At 49.3% G+C, this 16,377-nt stretch overlaps 1 protein-coding gene across 1 annotated transcript in view; it reads left to right on the top strand.

Moving 5' to 3' along the window:
* Positions 1–16,377, top strand: part of LOC104501939 (polypeptide N-acetylgalactosaminyltransferase 13) — a gene marked incomplete at its 3' end in the record, with an annotated part of 82,928 nt that overhangs the window by 63,644 nt on the left and 2,907 nt on the right. Inside the window, exons 7-9 of the mRNA XM_010145835.1 lie at positions 1,006–1,186; positions 7,125–7,264; positions 10,467–10,565. Coding sequence (XP_010144137.1) covers positions 1,006–1,186; positions 7,125–7,264; positions 10,467–10,565 — 420 coding nt within the window. The remainder of the gene's footprint in view (positions 1–1,005; positions 1,187–7,124; positions 7,265–10,466; positions 10,566–16,377) is intronic.

Below are 16,377 nucleotides of genomic sequence, written 5' to 3'. Positions count from 1 at the left end.
CCCCAGCCCCACCAGGTCCCCCCTGCCCCCTGTCCCTCAGCAGCACCTCCACACGGCTGGGAAACCCCTCCAGGGGTGGGGGCTCCACCACTGCCCTGGGCAGCCTGCGACACGCCTGCACAACCCCAACGGGACAGAAACGGCTCCTCAGGGCCAGCCTGGAAAGAGGGCAGGTGGCAGGTCAGCGGTTAATACACAAACTGGTGCGTTCGTACCGAGACTGGTGGTCTGGCAGGAAAATACATCGCTTCATTTACAAGGGGCTGTTAAAGTCCAGGGTTATGTGATTTTTTTTTTTTTTTTTTTAACTTGTGCAGACATGCAAAGGCTCTGAGCTTCCTCAGAGGACAGACCTTGGCTCCAGTAGTGGAAAGGGACAGTTTGCGTCTAGAATAAGCTCATCAGATTCTTTTTGCATATAATTTTTTTTTTTTCAGTTGATCATGGTACTCACCAGCCTGTGAGCCACAGGATGCATGTTCTGCCTCTGTGTTTTCCCCGGAGCAGCTGTGCTCGCTGCTTTCTGCTGCTGTCGGGGGTATTTACCAGGATCTGCAGGGCCTTCACTGGGGATGGGCAGCAACACGAGTCTGCCTTGAAAAATACATACGTACATGTATTCATAGAAAAGCTCTTGCCTCTTTATTTAAATACTATGAAATCCTGGAAAATCCGAAGTCACAGATAATGTCCCTAGCCCACGCTTCGCCCGTTGGGGGATGACGCTTTCTCAGACGGTGCTCTGGGTGTGATGTGCTGTGAGGACACAGCAGAGGACCTGTGCAGAGCCAGGTGAACACGGCGCTGCAGGGTCCAGCCCGTGCCCTTCCTTTGCTGTTGGGCCCCTGACGTTGTCCTTAAGCTATTGCTTGAAATTCCCTGTTGACTTGTGGCCTGGGGGGATCGGTCAGGAGGTGTCTGCTGCCCTGTCTGTCAGTCCCTCCTGCTGCGATCTTGGTGGTTGTGTTCCTTTTGGTCAGTGCTTCCTGCCTGTTTTGATCTCAGATTTGGCAGTGCGGCGGCTCCCTGGAGATTGTCACCTGCTCCCACGTTGGCCACGTTTTCCGAAAGGCAACACCTTACACCTTCCCCGGCGGGACGGGACACGTCATCAACAAGAACAACAGGAGACTGGCAGAGGTCTGGATGGATGAGTTTAAGGACTTCTTCTATATAATATCCCCAGGTAAGGAGTTATTTTCTGAGCATATTATGATCTGTAACGCTGGCCAAAAAAAGGGACGTATGACTGTAAGGCACGTACGGGTGAGTGTAGTCATGTGTGCATGGAGATGTACTAGAAGCTGAGACGTAACAGCAAAAGTGCTTTCAAAATCCATGGGAACGTTCTTTCTGTGGGTCAAACCCTTCTGTATTCTGTTCCCAAGGTAAAAATACTCGTTAAGGCTCCTCCCCTCCCACAGAGGGTTTTTCAGAACGTTCTTCTCATGATGTTAGTCTGCAACCAAGCAGGAAAGCTCTTTGATCCGTTCAGTCGAAGAAATGCAGAGTTTGGCCAGATTATGCTTATGATCGCCGAAGGTCCCCTCAGAAGCAGGGACAGCAGAGGTGCGCTGGTGCCCGCGTGGACAGCAGGAGCCCTTCGGAGCACTCGGCTTGGTGCTGTGAAGTACGTTCACCCCGTCCTTCTGCCCAGTATCAGTCCCCAGGAGAAGCCCGGGCTGTCCACCGTACAGCTTTCTCTTCCTCACGGGTGACTATGGCCTCTGCACGAGTGAGCTTTAAGGAGTAGCTCCTTTGGAAATGGAGCAGGACTTGGGGGTTTCTGTGGTCTCCACACCCCTCTCCAAGGTGTCCCTCCGCAAAGAGACTCTAACCCGTTACTAATAGCTCCTCTCTCTCTACTTTGCTGTGATTTTCACTGATACCCATCAAACTGCCAGTGTAAGCGATGGAAATTGTGCGGCATTACTGTTCTTTGCTGTTAAACAAACGTCTTCCTCCCCCACATGCAAACCCGTGCATCTTATTCTATCTCTTCCAAGACGTGTAAGGACCTTTGTGTCTGCCCAGGGGCATTTGCATGTGTGTACCTTCACAGGCTGTTCCAGTCCCCCAGTATCCCCCAGCACACTGTTCCTAGCAGCCCCACTCCCTTCTTTTTCCAGTCGTTCCCGCATATACAGGCTGAGCAGAGTGAGGTATTCTGAAGTGTAGGCCGTTACCTCAATTTATGCATTAAAATGCTGTATCTAATCATGGACTGGAAATAATTCCCTGCTGAGAACAGGCTGGAGTTTGCACACTCAGCTGAAAAAGATGATGCTTCAGTTTCTCTGTGCACGTAGTGCCTTCCTGAAGCACTTGATCTTCTCCATCCCGGGGCAGTGCTCACCTCCCGTGTCCTGCCTAGTCTGTTAACAAAAGGCTGAGGTGCAGATTTACACTATTTTTCGTCACTCTGCCAGCCACAATCCTTCCCCTTTACAGATCTGTCCAGAGAGGTGTCAGCGCTCGTTGGTGAGCTAACAGTCAGCCGGGATGATTTATGCAAAATAAAACTTAAGGCAGCGATTGGGATTTGGTTTTGAACCGGCTGAGCTACAGAATTGCTTCCATGCATATTAACAGCGGAAATCAAGGGGCTCAGAGAGCACCTCGGTGGTGATCCTGAGTCCCCAAATGTGCTCGGACCAATGCGAAGTGCCAGGAGGTCCTTGTGGTGCCCATCTCCCCTCCCGAACACGGAGCGGCCGCCCAGGAGGTCCTGTGGTGGAGCTCTGCTCTTCCGGGGCACGGAGTCTTCGCAGGCAGAAAGGGCAGCGCTGGCAACGCCCCAGAACTGAGCCGGGTACTGAGGTATGAAGCCAGCCACTGCCTTGAGGATTGGAGGTGCTTGGTGAAGATTTTGGGGTCATCTAGCCTGATCTAGTCCAACGGTACTTAGGAGAGGAGGTGTGAGAACTTGGCCTTTCCTGTCTTGTGGTTGTTCCTGAGGTTTTGGCTCTTCCATACTGCCCTGAGAGGGTGCTTAAACTCTTTCTTCCCAGACCGATCCCTTTTTTATGTATATTTTGTGGTTTTTTAAAGGAGAAGGATGACATTTGTAGATCAACAAGCAGAGCAGCGCTCCTGTGGAATTAACATACACGAATCGAGAGAGATCAAATTCGTGTTTTATCCTTCGTGTCATTTATAGCACTGATATTTGCGAAGAACATCTTATTAAATTTGTAATAACACGCAGCGTAGCGGGTGGGTTGGCAGCGCACTGCCAGCCAGCCATAGATTATTTTTTCCTCAAGGTATCCCTTGTGGGGCATATTACAACTCTTTAATGACTTAACGTAGCTTTTCGGTGATGGGGAAGAATGGGAAGAAAACCGTTACTGCTTTGTGGGTGATACAGACACAGGAGTAGGAACAATATTGCACTCACGGATGCGGCGTCCCATGCCCGATCCTGGAATTCCAGCTAGAACAGAGCCTGTATTTGAATACACTGGGGAGAGGGGCCAGGTTTGGGTTCCACCTCCCAAATTCCTGCACAGGGAAGCGGTCCTGGTGTGAAGGGTTGCATGGATGTTCACACCGAGACCCACCTGAGACACCTACAAAACCGAGGTTGGTGGCTGCCCCCTCGTCTGGTGGAATGCAAGGAATGTCAATAGAAAACAGATGGTTAAGTTGGAAAACAGCGTCAGTGTCGGTGTCTTTTACGAAGGTATTTAGTCATTTTTCCACTACATACACACTCTATAACTTAAATCACCTCCCGCCTTTGCTACAGTCCCGGTAGTGCAGGTTTCACTCCTCTTATGTGTTAGTAAAAGAAATAAAATTTCCCAGGAACACTTAATTTCTGGGTTTTTTACGCCAAAGAAGAGCTGTAATGTAGCAGGGTTTGAAGGTTTTCACGGGGAAAAACATTTTCACTGTCTAAATTCTTCTATTACCGCAGTGATTTTACTACTTATTTTTTACCCACGGTTAAAGCTGAAGTCAAGGGTTTCTTTTCAACTCTGCCTCTCTCAAAGCTTTCCTGAGCTAAGCACTGGAGACCGTCTTAATGCAGGATTGACCTTACCCACAGTCATGTTCCCGGTGATACCTAGTCTGGTAAAATAGCTATTTTTTTCTTTACTGTCTGGACGAAATTGGCAACATCCGAGTTACTTAGCCTCTGTCTTCAAAATACGTGTGTGTCAGCATCATGCATCCTGTTTGTAGGGTAAAGAAAACACTCAAATTCCTACTCCTTGGCCGTAGAATAAACTTTAAAAGTGCAGTGCTGTCATGCCACGCCTTATCTGCAGAAATATTGACAGTATTGACTCATTTTCTGGAGTGATGAGGTTTTTCTACGTTAGAAATCGGTAAGTGGGTTTTCTCCAAGCCGCCTGTGCTTTTCCTGTGAAAGCTCGGAGTCTTCGTTCCACCCTGGGTTTGTGTGTTACGAAACCTCCACCTATATATATCCTGGATCACTCGTGAAATGGTAGAACTCAGGAACAGGGGGGAGGGTGGGTGGTGGCTTCTTTTTTGAGTTCTTTTTAGCACATTTTTTGTCTGTTTTACTTTTTAATGAATTATGTGTGATCCTCAGCAATACAAGTTAGACGTGTCAAGGAATTAATGGCTAATTAGAAGTTGCACGTGTTACCAGTTGACGTGGCTGGTTTTGATGCGGATGGAACAGGGAAGTCCCTGGATTTGGTGCAGTAGGTGCGTTATTTTCAGGGCTGGGTTGTGAGGAGCTCATAATGCTGGAGGAGCTGCCCAGTGTTCCACGGCTGCCCGGGAAGGGATGGATCGCTCCTCGCCTGTCGGCCACTCTACGCCCCTGGTTAACCATCGCTCCCAGGCAGCCACCACGCAGCAGGCAGCAGAGTGTGCTGGGGGGAAGCATCCTCCCAGGCACCAGCTGACCCAACGCTGGTGCAGCAACTGGTATTTTTCCAGATAACTAGCGGCTCTTCTCGTTGCTGCTCCGGGGTGTGTGCCATACCACGGAGTTTGGTGCAAACTCGTCTTTAATTTAGCATTTTGCTTCTTTAATCCCGTGAAACATAATGTAGTTTTGAATGCTGCTTTGTAGTAGGAAAAGCAAAAATCAAACTGAACCATCTCCTTCTCTGGAGGTTCCTGGTGGCCTCGGACTTGATTCTTCGCCTTCTGGTTTAAAGGGGGCACCGGGTTAATGAGCTGCAACGCGATGCGGGTTCCAAGCTGAGCTCCAGGCGGACATGCGTGACCTGGCCTCTCTGGTCGTGGTGCTCTCCCTTTGAATACACCAGAACATCGGTGCAGGCAAACACGGTTTCTTTTCTTAGGCTTTTCACAGCAGCCAAAGGCAGCAAAAGCCTAATTTTGATTAAGTTTTCAAAGCGTTGCTCTTACTTAAGGAAAATTAGTCTCAATTCTGCAGCTTCTACTTCATTCCAGATGGTTTGTGTTCACCTTTATCACCCTGTATTAATGTCTTCTGCAGAAGTGGTCTGTTTCTCCAGTTTGAAACTTGTCCCCCAGTTTGCAGACTGGGCCCGTTAGGAAGGCCGTGCGGCAACCTGTTCCTGTCTTCAACTTGAGACACACCTCCTGCCCTGTCCCAACAATCCGCTGCTGCCCCGAGATATTTGAATCCTTTCTTTTTCGCTTTCTGTGTCTTCTTGTGACGTTTCATTTCTTTTTTGCACCCAAGGACGTTTCACTTAGGTTTCTTATTTAAGTGTAAGCAGATGTCTTAGTCATTAATTATTTTTATGTTACCCCAGAGTCCCATCGATTATTTAGCAAGCAGTGACAATAAATGGGTATTGATTCATAATAGCTTAGCTTTAAATTGAGCAGAAGAGAATGTGAAGGTTTGCTGGAGATCCATACAGATGAGGGCAGAGCAGGGAGGGAGTGCGTGCTGACATCGCTGCCTGTGATGTGAGCAGGTGCTGCCGAGATGAGGCAGCCCAGCTCGTGCAGGATGAGGAAAATGCATAATAGAGCAGCTTTGAGAAGGGAGAACCTGTCAGGGTCGTATTGGGGAGTGTTTTCAACGTGTATTAGGAGCATGTGGAGAGGAGGAGACAGCTTGAGTTCAAGGGGGGGTTCATCATGGAATCATAGGCTGGTTTGGGTGGGAGGGGACCATCAAAGCTCCCCCAGTGCAACCCCCTACAGGGAGCAGGGACATCTGCAGCCAGAGCAGGGGGCTCAGAGCTCCCAGGGCCAACCTGACCTGCCATGGGGCCAGGGATGGGGCTGCTCCCACCTCTCGGGGCAAGTTATCACAATCAGTTACCACTGAAACAAAGTACAGTAAGAAACCATCACAGAACAAGAAACCATCACAGAATTATTACAGGAAAAGCTAATTTAACAACCAGCTCTGGAAACATTAATTGAAGTAATCATGAAGGATGAGGAGACTTCACAGAAGGGCATCAGCCTCCAAAAATTGATGCAGAACACCCTTGCTGCTTTGGAAAGGCAACATAGACCTGGAGATGTGACACGGAAGAACACGACCTGCTATCCCGGGGCGTTTTTAAACCACGAGGGTGCAGCCAGTGGGTTGCTCCTGCCTGTAGGAACCTGATGCCTCTGGTAGAGAGTGAGGTGCGCATCCACGGGCGGCCCCCAGCCCTGCAGGGGGGTCTCCCCAGAGCAGACAGGGGCAGAGGGGCCGGATCCCCCCCTCGAGCTGCTGCCCACGCTGCTGGGGATGAGCCCAGCACACGGGGGGCTGCTGGCCAGTGATGCCAGTGCCTTGGAGACCTGGGACACCACTGTTCTGGGCAACACAGTGGCCACAGCGTCCAAGATGCTTTTGAAAAAGTGGTTTGTAAAAATGTAACTGGATTTCTTTATTATTTTGGATTATGAGGAACTCGAGGAGTTCAGTGGCTGTGCCTTTCTGGATTGATAAATTATTTGAAAAAAAAACTCCATGATTTTCCAGGTACTTCAGTGTGCTCAGGTAATTATTTAATGCTTGCATAGCTCTGCGGTGTAGTGGCCGCACAATCTTCATGTACTGCTGTACCACAACTCCAGGAAACGGCTACGGATGAAAAGGCAATGGTGACAAGCGGAGAAGCAGCTGCGATGTGTGCTTCGCAGCTTTCCAGAAACTCTGCTTTGATCATCTGTTCTCTCCATGATTCCAGGTGTGGTGAAGGTGGATTATGGCGACGTGTCCATCAGAAAAGCACTGCGAGAAAATCTGAAGTGCAAACCCTTTTCCTGGTACCTGGAGAACATCTACCCCGACTCGCAGATTCCGCGGCGCTATTACTCCCTTGGTGAGGTACGAACCATCGCTGTTGGCTAAATGAAACCAGTAAGTGCACTGGGCAAAGGGGGGACTCGCTGAAATGACGAGGTGGGTCTGGGAAAGGAATTAAGCCCTCACGTGCAGTCCCTGTTTCTTATTTATCTTTACTTCCAAACAGGTTATATTTTCTCTAGATCTATCACAGAGGGTCGTGGTATACGTTCACCATGAAAAACGTCTTTTGGATTGAGGAGAGTGTTGGAAGAGTGCAGTTTGTGACTCATGTTGTGAAATAATTAGGAACGTGCAGTAGTTGAAGGGAAATTTCCATCGTCCCTTACTGTGTGGAGAACAGAAAAAGCCTTTTTTCTTTTAAAGGAATGTGTGTGTTCATTGGTGCAAGGCTGCCTGGAGCCAAGTATCACAGACCTTCCTACTAATCTGATGGCTCTAGTGCCACCAAGAACTGAAATCGCTTTAAAATTCAGATAATTCAGTGTTAAAAATATCCTATTGAGTTGTACCTACGCTGACTTCTAAAAGCTCTTGAATGGTTTGATTTAAAGGTAGGCAGAACAGCAATCAAATGAGCAAATGGCTTTTTTACATCCAGGAAAGTAATTTACCATTGAAACTTGCCATTGTAGTGAAAAAGAAAAGCCACGGCAGGATTTCCAGTTTAACTATGCCAAAATAAAGTGAAACATGGTTTTACAGCAAGGAAAGAACTCGTCTAACAAGTGTCAAATAATGAGTTTTTGTACAGTATTGTCAGACTGGAAAATAAAAGTGCGAGAAAGTAATAAAATAGTTATTAAAACACCTTATTTTTACCAACACGGGCTCGGTTTCCTTGGAAACAGCAGGATCTGTGAATTCAAGCTCCTACTTGACTATTGCAGCTGCCGGCTGCCAGTTGCGCAGCGCAGCGGGTTGGTAGACCTGAAGCCCAGGTCCCCGCAGCAGCGGCAGGGACGGACAGTTGTTAGAACGTCGGGAGAGCATCATTCCTCGGTCCTGAGGAAACACTAAACCTGAGAAGACGAGTCTCTAGTGCAGCACAGGCTAAACTGTTCAACACTGGCCTCAAATGATGCCATGCGAGTGCGTATTGTGTTCTTTTGTAGTGTGAACAGCGATAAAAAGAGCGAATAATTTTGACAAATCTGGGATTATCATCCTTAATTATGACGTGCGGAAACGGGGCGTGACTTGAAACAGGTCAGTGTTCAGGTTCCCGGATCGCTTGCACCGCTCAGCACGTCAGAAATATTAATCAGCGTTGCATTATATTTTAATTTGAATTTAGTTGGCTATTGCGCAACTCATGGCTAGACGTCTGTGGCTGTTATAAATGGAGAGCAGTTTCTGAAGGGAATTGCGAAAGCGCGGAGCTGTCTGGAGCTGCAGGTTGTGAGGAGTTAAGGAAGTTTATTCACTGAACACTTCACAGCAGATCTGAAGATTGCCAAGCCGTCGTTCGCAACTCGATTTCCATTCAGTTAGAACATCACTTACGTACAGGGACTGCATTAGAATTTCCTGGAGAGATGAAAATATGCATCAGAATGGGCATAAAATGTGCCAACTGCGGTGAATGCTGAGTGTTATTTTTTACATTTAAATCGTGTGGCACTGAAAGCGAGTACAAAGCAAATGCAAACTGAAAATTATTCTATAAACGCAAGACATAATAATCAGAGGTGAGTTTTCAAGACACTTTCTGGTTTAGTTCTCTGTTTTAATGATCCAAGAGATTGCAAAAAAAATAAAATCACCTTTCTCGTGGAGGTACTTGAAACTCTCTCCAAAAAGGTGGTTTAAGAGAAGGCGGCTGCGCTGGCCGTTTGAGCTGGGTTTATCGTTTGAGCTGGGTTTATCATTTGAGCTGAGCGCTGGGATGCGCCTGGGGGACGGCAGTGGCTTTGCTCTGCAGAGCAGCCCGCGATGGAGAGGAGAGCAGGGAGGGAAGGATTTCAGCAGCACTTGTTGGATTAAGCAGTGAAGAACAGGAGCCTCTCAGAGGTGACTCATCAGCACAAGGAGGTTCCTTTCGGTGGGATTAATGGCGTTGGAGCAGATGAAGCAACGACCACGTGAGCTTTGCTGAGCTGCTCTTCTTCAGCATCGTTAATCAGATTGTCATTATGTTGCTGTGTTAAGCCTGGTCTGGTGGCATTGGTCTGCTGGTGCCTGTGGAGCCTGGAGAGGTGGCACGGGGAGCTGCAGGTGACCAAGAGCTGGGCTGGATGCCACTGAAGTGGGGACAATCTTTTCCACAGAGGCTGCGGGGACAGGTCAAGCGGTGATGGGTTACACTGACAGAGGGAGATTCAGAGCAGAGAGAAGGGAGAGATGGTTGACACTGAGGGTGGTGAGCCCCTGGCCCAGGCTGCCCCGAGAGGTGGGAGCAGCCCCATCGCTGGCCCCATCCCAGGTCATTTGGCCCTTGGGGCTCTGAGCCCCCTGCTCTGGGGGCAGATGTCCCTGCTCCCTGCAGGGGGCTGCACTGGGGGAGCTCTGAAGGTCCCCTCCCAGCCAAAATCCTCTATGATTCTATGATGCCATTTCAAAACAGAGTTTCACAGGTTTTACCAAAGCCATGAGAGCTGGAAACACTTTGCGCACGTTGGTAAGAAGATCAGCCCGTGCTCTTGAGGGGGCCGTTCCCCCGGATAAATGCGTATTCTAAAACAGACGATTTGGGGAGCGATGCTCTGGTCCTTCCCCTGCTTCTCACTCCGATGGTCTTTTGTCGCAGTGGCACGAGCTGAGGATCCCCACGGGGAACCCCTCGTGTCCTGTATCTCATTGGGGGCTGTCGGCTGCTGCTCGTGCTCAGTTTTTCTCTCTCAGAGTAGGGTCAGCCTTGCAGGAAGAAAATGAAAGCGCCAGTCTTGGGCACGCTGTTGGTGTTGCATTGTTTAGGAGTAAAAGCAGGTTTTATTTGTTAAACAAAACCACACAGGGTGTTGGATGAGGTTTTCCTTGAACGCTGCTCGCACTTACTCTTCATACGCCATTTAAATTCTCACTGTACAATTTGTAATTATTTTCCTTTTCTTTTGGGAGTGTGACACATTTACAAATAGCCAGTTGAAATATCTTCACGTAGTTGAATGCTCAGATAATGTATTTTCTCCTGCAGTGACATAATTTTTTCTGCGCTACTATGACATTTCCAGGCTTTTTAAAATTTTTTTCCAAGGACCATTTCATCTCTCTCTCTCTTCAGATCAGGAACGTTGAAACGAACCAGTGCTTAGACAACATGGGCCGCAAGGAGAATGAAAAAGTGGGCATCTTCAACTGCCACGGCATGGGAGGCAATCAGGTACAGTCAAAATAAACAGACAAATAAGAGTGTTATTTGCACGATGATCGCTTCAGCCTGCTGCGGTGTAACCACAGGCACAGCAGCCGTCGGGGAGAACCGACGGGTTCGCCGGGAGCAGTGCGGTGCACTGTAAACCCAGCAAACCACCAGCAAACACTGCGGGAAGTTCCAGAGCGTCGGAGATGGTGAGTGTTAGGACACTCGGGAGGATGTTTGCTCGAGCTGCAGGTTTTGAGAATGCATCGGTGTGTATCCATAGGTCTGGTGAAGAGTCTGAGAGAAAACACGGAATCTGTTCCTGCTGTTCAGAGGGCAGAGAAATGCTTTTAAAGTTCCCGAAACGTTAGAAAATTTGACCATGAGTTTTAATTTGGTTTTTGGCATTAGGGGAAGAATCTTTCTTAGAATGTAGCCGGTAAGAATCTGCGTGACTTGAGGCTCAGATCAGCAGGGCTGGCTCGTTTGGGTTGAGTTGGGTTCTGCGGTGTGAACCTGTAGTGAGGGGACTTTCACCCAGGGAGGCCGTAGGGAGGTGCCAGCTTGGCCCGGCCACTGCTTTCCTTTGGCCACCACTCGTGTGAACGGGCGGGATGCTGCTGTGCAGCCTCTCTTTTCCCCATCACTGATTTGACCTGGGAGTTCGTCAGAACTTGCTGCAGTCGCCTCCTTTTCCTTGCACCTTTCTGAAGATAGTTTAACCTTATTTCTTTACTTTGCTTTACCTTTGGAAAGCCTTTCTCCTCTTCTTCCCCTTAATTCTGATGGCTTTCTCAAACGAAGGGCTTGGGGTCCTTTCATTCAGCTTCTGACACACCCCAGAGCAGAGCGTTGCTCTTGCTGGCATCCCTCCCCAGGAAGGTCTTTGGACCATGTGCCGGCTGGGTAGTGCTTGATGAGGGAGGCGTTTCCTGCTAAAAAGAGATGAGACGATGCAGGACCTTAGAGCAAATTCCCACGTTTCTTTCAGAGGTGAGCTTGGCATCGCATTTATCCCAGCCCTCACTGTCTTTCTGATTTCGACTTGGGAGGTGGAAGCGTCGGCGTTTTCATAAGGCTGCCTGTGATCAAGGTTGGAGATTCCCTTTACACCATGGGTGTTTGGCATGTTTCTCCCTCTTCCTGTCCGTGGTGAGGAGACTCCCCTCTTTTTGTTGGAGAAAAATCCTAGTTGGCGTTCAGGTCTCCAAACCCACAGTTCCCCTAAGAACCGGGTGGGAGGTGAGGAGGACTGTAAGGCTCCGAGATAAAGACAGATGGGTTGTGAATGTGTTTATGGACCATATATCCTATAAACCCCCTAATAACTCATAAATTTAACCATTCCTTCTGAGCCTGCTGAAGCCAATACATCTCCAGTCTAAAGGCATTTTGGCTGCAGTCTCCTTTATACCTCTCACATCAACCAGAAAACACAGATAAATCTGTTGTGCGAGCAATATCTGTCACCGGGAGGAGGTTTTGCTAGGAATACCTGACCTACACGCAGAACATCAGTCATCCTCCAGTGCGCACCCCCAGCTCCCGTTAAAAGTTACCTTTATTAAATTCTGTCCTAATGAGAAATTAGAGCCGGGCGAAGACACGTAAATGCTGGGGATGGGGGAGTTGTGTGGTTACAGAAATAGCTGAGGCACAAAACTGCTTCAGAATGAGAATGAAGCAGAATAATGCAGAGCTCATTAGAACCGAGCAAGACGCACGGGCACCATCCAGCTGGAGGCAGGGGCGAGGATCTCGGCGTGTTTTAAGGATGTTGAGATTGTAAAAATACGTATTTCTTTTAACAGTTAAGAAAAGTGAAATAGGTGAACTGAGACCCTTCGTGTGAGAACTGCTTCCAGAGTCTAGAACTGGAGGATTTGTTGTTACGTTGGTGTGGCTGTTTCAGCTTACCGTGTCTCGGTTAGGACCTGGTGACCTCTAGATTACGAACTATGAATCTCCTAATGCAGTTAAATGCAGGCTTAGAACTGGTTTGGTGTTTTGTTGGGTTTTTTTTCCTCTATATGGAGGAGAAAAAAATGCAGAGCCTGTCCGCAGAGTTGCTGCTGGGGGATGTGGCTTTACCGAGTGCAGTACAGGTCTGTGCACACATCTCCTGGGGCTGCAGTGGAGGAGGAGGTACTATTAATTTCCATGGGGAATGATGTTTTTCAGGAGGGAGGTGCCGAGTTGACTCCTGATGAAAGGAGCGTGTATCATGGAAAAAACTATAATCCTGCTTTCCCACCTTGGAGGGAGGGGGTTACCCATCAGCCTCATGCCACCTTTTTCCCCCCAGCTGGTTTTGTGGTATTTTGGAGGATTAAATCCGTTCCTCTCGATGGCTGGTGGAGGGTGAAAGCGTCTGGTTTTCCTGCCGGATGGGTACCGGTGAGGCGCTGATTGCGTTACCATGGGGATGTCATCTGTTGCTGCGGTTCTGGGGAGCGTCGCTCCTCTGCTTGAAACAATAATCAAATCCTACGGTCCCACACAGGTGGGGGGTGTTATTACAGAGAAAGGCTGGGGAATTCTGCAGGTTCCCACATGCGGGCTGGGCTGTACTGTGAGAGCCGGGCTGCCGGCACCAGAGGAGTGAGTGTGGGGCAGCAGCCGCTCTCCCCATGGCTGCTGGGGAGCAAACGAGAACACACACACGTAGGCATTTGTTTCTAACACTCGATGGCTTTTCTGCTGTCTGGAGCCTCGGTTGAGCCGGGGTAGCAATGAACCTGCTGCTTATCAGTAAAAATCAATTGATGGGCCAAGGCCAGTGGTCTGAGGTTCAGCCGGGGTCCTGCCCTTGGGTCACACCAACCCCCCTGGGGAAAGAGCGGCTGGAAGCTGCCCGGGAAAAAGGACCTGGGGATGTTGGTGACAGCAGCTGAAGAGGAGCCGTGGGGTATCGTGGTGGTTTTTCCACGCTGGTGAGAACAGCAGAACGCAGTGTGAGCCATAGTGGAGCTGGGACCACATCGTGGTGGCTGGGACCACGCTGGTGGCTGTGATTTCCCGGCATCCTGGATGTGGCAGTTCCCACGGGATGGTTGACTGTTGATTCCCACGGGATTGCCGTGAATGAGTGTGGAACTGCGTCAGCCGGGAGTTTGCTTGGTGTGAACGTACCTGGGGCGGGGCGACATCAGAATGAACAGGATGTTTTAGTGCCGGGGTGGGGGAACACAGCTCCTTCTGGCAGCGTTTTATGCAGAAAGATCAGACTTGGTGATGACTGACAATTCAAAAAAAACCACCCAGCGGGTTGTTTTGTCCCCAGTTAGCTCTAAAAAATAGGTCTTTCAGAAACTGTTCTGACTCAGAGTCCCCATTTTTCCCCCCTTCACAGTAAACGTGTATATTTAAAAACACCTTTCAAACGGGAGCCCTTTCTGTGCGCCGTTGTGCAGAGAAATCATTTCCAAGCTGGTTCTGTCAGGATTTATCAGTGTGCCACGGTCCTGTGCTTGCTGCTGGGAACGGGAGGCTGGCGCACTCCTGAGGGGTTTCTCTCCTCGACGGCCATCGTTAGCCTCAGGTTTATAAAGAGAAGTTTTTTCTGCTATTGGTACCGCTGCTGGGTCAGGAGCCCTGCGGTAGATACGCTGATGGCAGAGCCACCCATCTTTGATTTTATTAATTATAATATCAGAGATTTCATAAGTGGTTACCAGGAAGTAAGGTCGCCTTCCTTTGCTGCTCCTGCCTTTCTCACCTTCTACGATCTCCTGGTTTCTGTGTAGCTTTTCCCCTTCTCAACAGACCCGTTCTGACTAAAACCAGTTATTGCCCCTGTTCCGTTTGTCCGTTTTGCGGAGCTGTGATTCCCTGCAGACTTCACATCGCTCGCACAGATCGAGGTGATAAACCTTTGGGGCAGGAGCCCTCTTGTACTCCGGATTTGCTCAGGGTGCAGCACAGCAGAGTCCTCGGTGATCATCAGTCCCGTGAAAATAAGGGTGGTTAACGGGGAGCAAAGGGGCCACACCTGCATCTTAAATAACCCACCGTTCAGTGAGCACAGTCGGAGTGCCAATAATGCCTTTTTTTGGAGTCTGTGGAAAAACCGAAAGTCTGCTGCTTTCCCTGGCAGCAGAAACTCGGGCAGACAGGTACGAACCACGAAGGTGGCAGCCGTGGAGCCTGGGCAGGTAAAAAACTGAAGGCAAGTGTTCAAAGTGTGGCTGTGGCGTGGTTTGATGAGCACTCTGAGATCCTGGGCAGCTTTTTGCTGCAGGTGTGTAGGGAGCTGTTGTTTATGATTGACAGCTGTTTGAAAAAAAGAAATCAAGAAGAAAACCCCAACTCAGAACAAAACAAATACACAGAAAAACATCCACAATCCCCCCAGCTCCGTGCAGTCAAAAATGTGATTTTTTTTTTTTTGTTTTTTTTGTTTTTTTCACTTTCTGTGCAAAATGCTGAATGCACCTGAAGCCCCTGGTTTGGAAGGGGACAGAGGGTTCCGCGGTGGAGGACGAGGGTTTGGGTCTCAGGAAGGCGTGTTTGCCGTCAGCACAGAGGGGTGACGCCTGCGTGCCTCCCAGCGCCGTTTTCTGGGTGTGATAAACCCGCGTTCCTCAGCAGCCCTTGGAAACCCCACTAAACCGGAGCGGTGCCACTGGTGTTACTGGACGCGTCGCCAGCAGACGCTGCCAACCAGTTCCCTTCCTTCTGTCTTGTTTTTATTACGGTGTCCGTTTAGTTCCAGCGGTTGTCTGTGATGGCTGGTGGTCATTACGGTGTTGCTCTGGATTATGGTGAATCACCCAGTTACAATGTCTCTCTCCTTGGGGCTGAGCACCAGGATAAATAAATCCTTGGCAGCGGTGCTCAGGGGTTGAGAACAAGTTTTGGATGAACTTCCCGAGCTGTGGAAGCCAGCTCTGGCTTGGCGGAGTCTGTCCAGCTCCCTGATGACTGTGGGGTGGGATGAGTTGCTGTCACGGCATTAGAAAGCTTGGCATAACCTCCTTTTGAGAAATAAAGCTGATCCGTACTTCCCAAGTGGACTGTGAGAGTCCTGGACCGGGTTGGGGTGGTAGAGGAATCAGCTCCAATTCACCTGTTTTGCCTGCGGTGACTTTATCAACATGTAATGTGTGAACAGTTTCAGGAGGAGAGGAGAAGCGCTTTCCTTGCAGCTTTTAGTAGACTATTTTCAATCAGTTATAAAGGGGGATTCAAAATTTACCTTTGGGAGTTCCATAGATGACGAAAGTATCTGTCAGAATAAACTAGGTTTTTCTGTACTTGGTTCTGTCCAGTTACAGCTGTCTTCATGGCATGGCGGGCTCTTCTGGATGGCAAGATTTAGTTCCACATAATGAAGTAGAAAATAAGGGTTTATGAGGAATATTCTCAGTATTAGGCTGCTTGACAAAATACCCTGGCCAACTGTTTTCCAAAGAAAAGGTCAACCAGATGGCGTGGAAGGAAAATTCTGGCCATGGGCTATTGCAGATCACATATAGAGAGAGATAGATACAGATAGGTTGGGAGACCTTAGTGTGGCCTTCCAGTACTTAAAGGAGCCTGTAAGAGAGATGGGGACAATTTTTTCATCAGGGGCTGCTGGGACAGGACGAGGGGTGATGGGTTCCACTGACAGAGGGAGATTCAGACAGAGAGAAGGGAGAGATTGTTTACACTGAGGGTGGTGAGCCCCTGGCACAGGCTGCCCCGAGAGGTGGGAGCAGCCCCATCGCTGGCCCCATCCCAGGCCAGGTTGGCCCTTGGGGCTCTGAGCCCCCTGCTCTGGGTGCAGATGTCCCTGCTCCCTGCAGGGGTGGGACTGGGGGAGCTCTGAAGGTCCCTTCAACCCAAACCA

The sequence above is a fragment of the Buceros rhinoceros genome, unplaced genomic scaffold (genome assembly GCF_000710305.1).
Source record: "Buceros rhinoceros silvestris isolate BGI_N320 unplaced genomic scaffold, ASM71030v1 scaffold18191, whole genome shotgun sequence".
In the NCBI taxonomy this organism is placed as follows: Eukaryota; Metazoa; Chordata; class Aves; order Bucerotiformes; family Bucerotidae; genus Buceros; species Buceros rhinoceros.
This window is presented reverse-complemented; position numbering and strand designations above follow the sequence as displayed.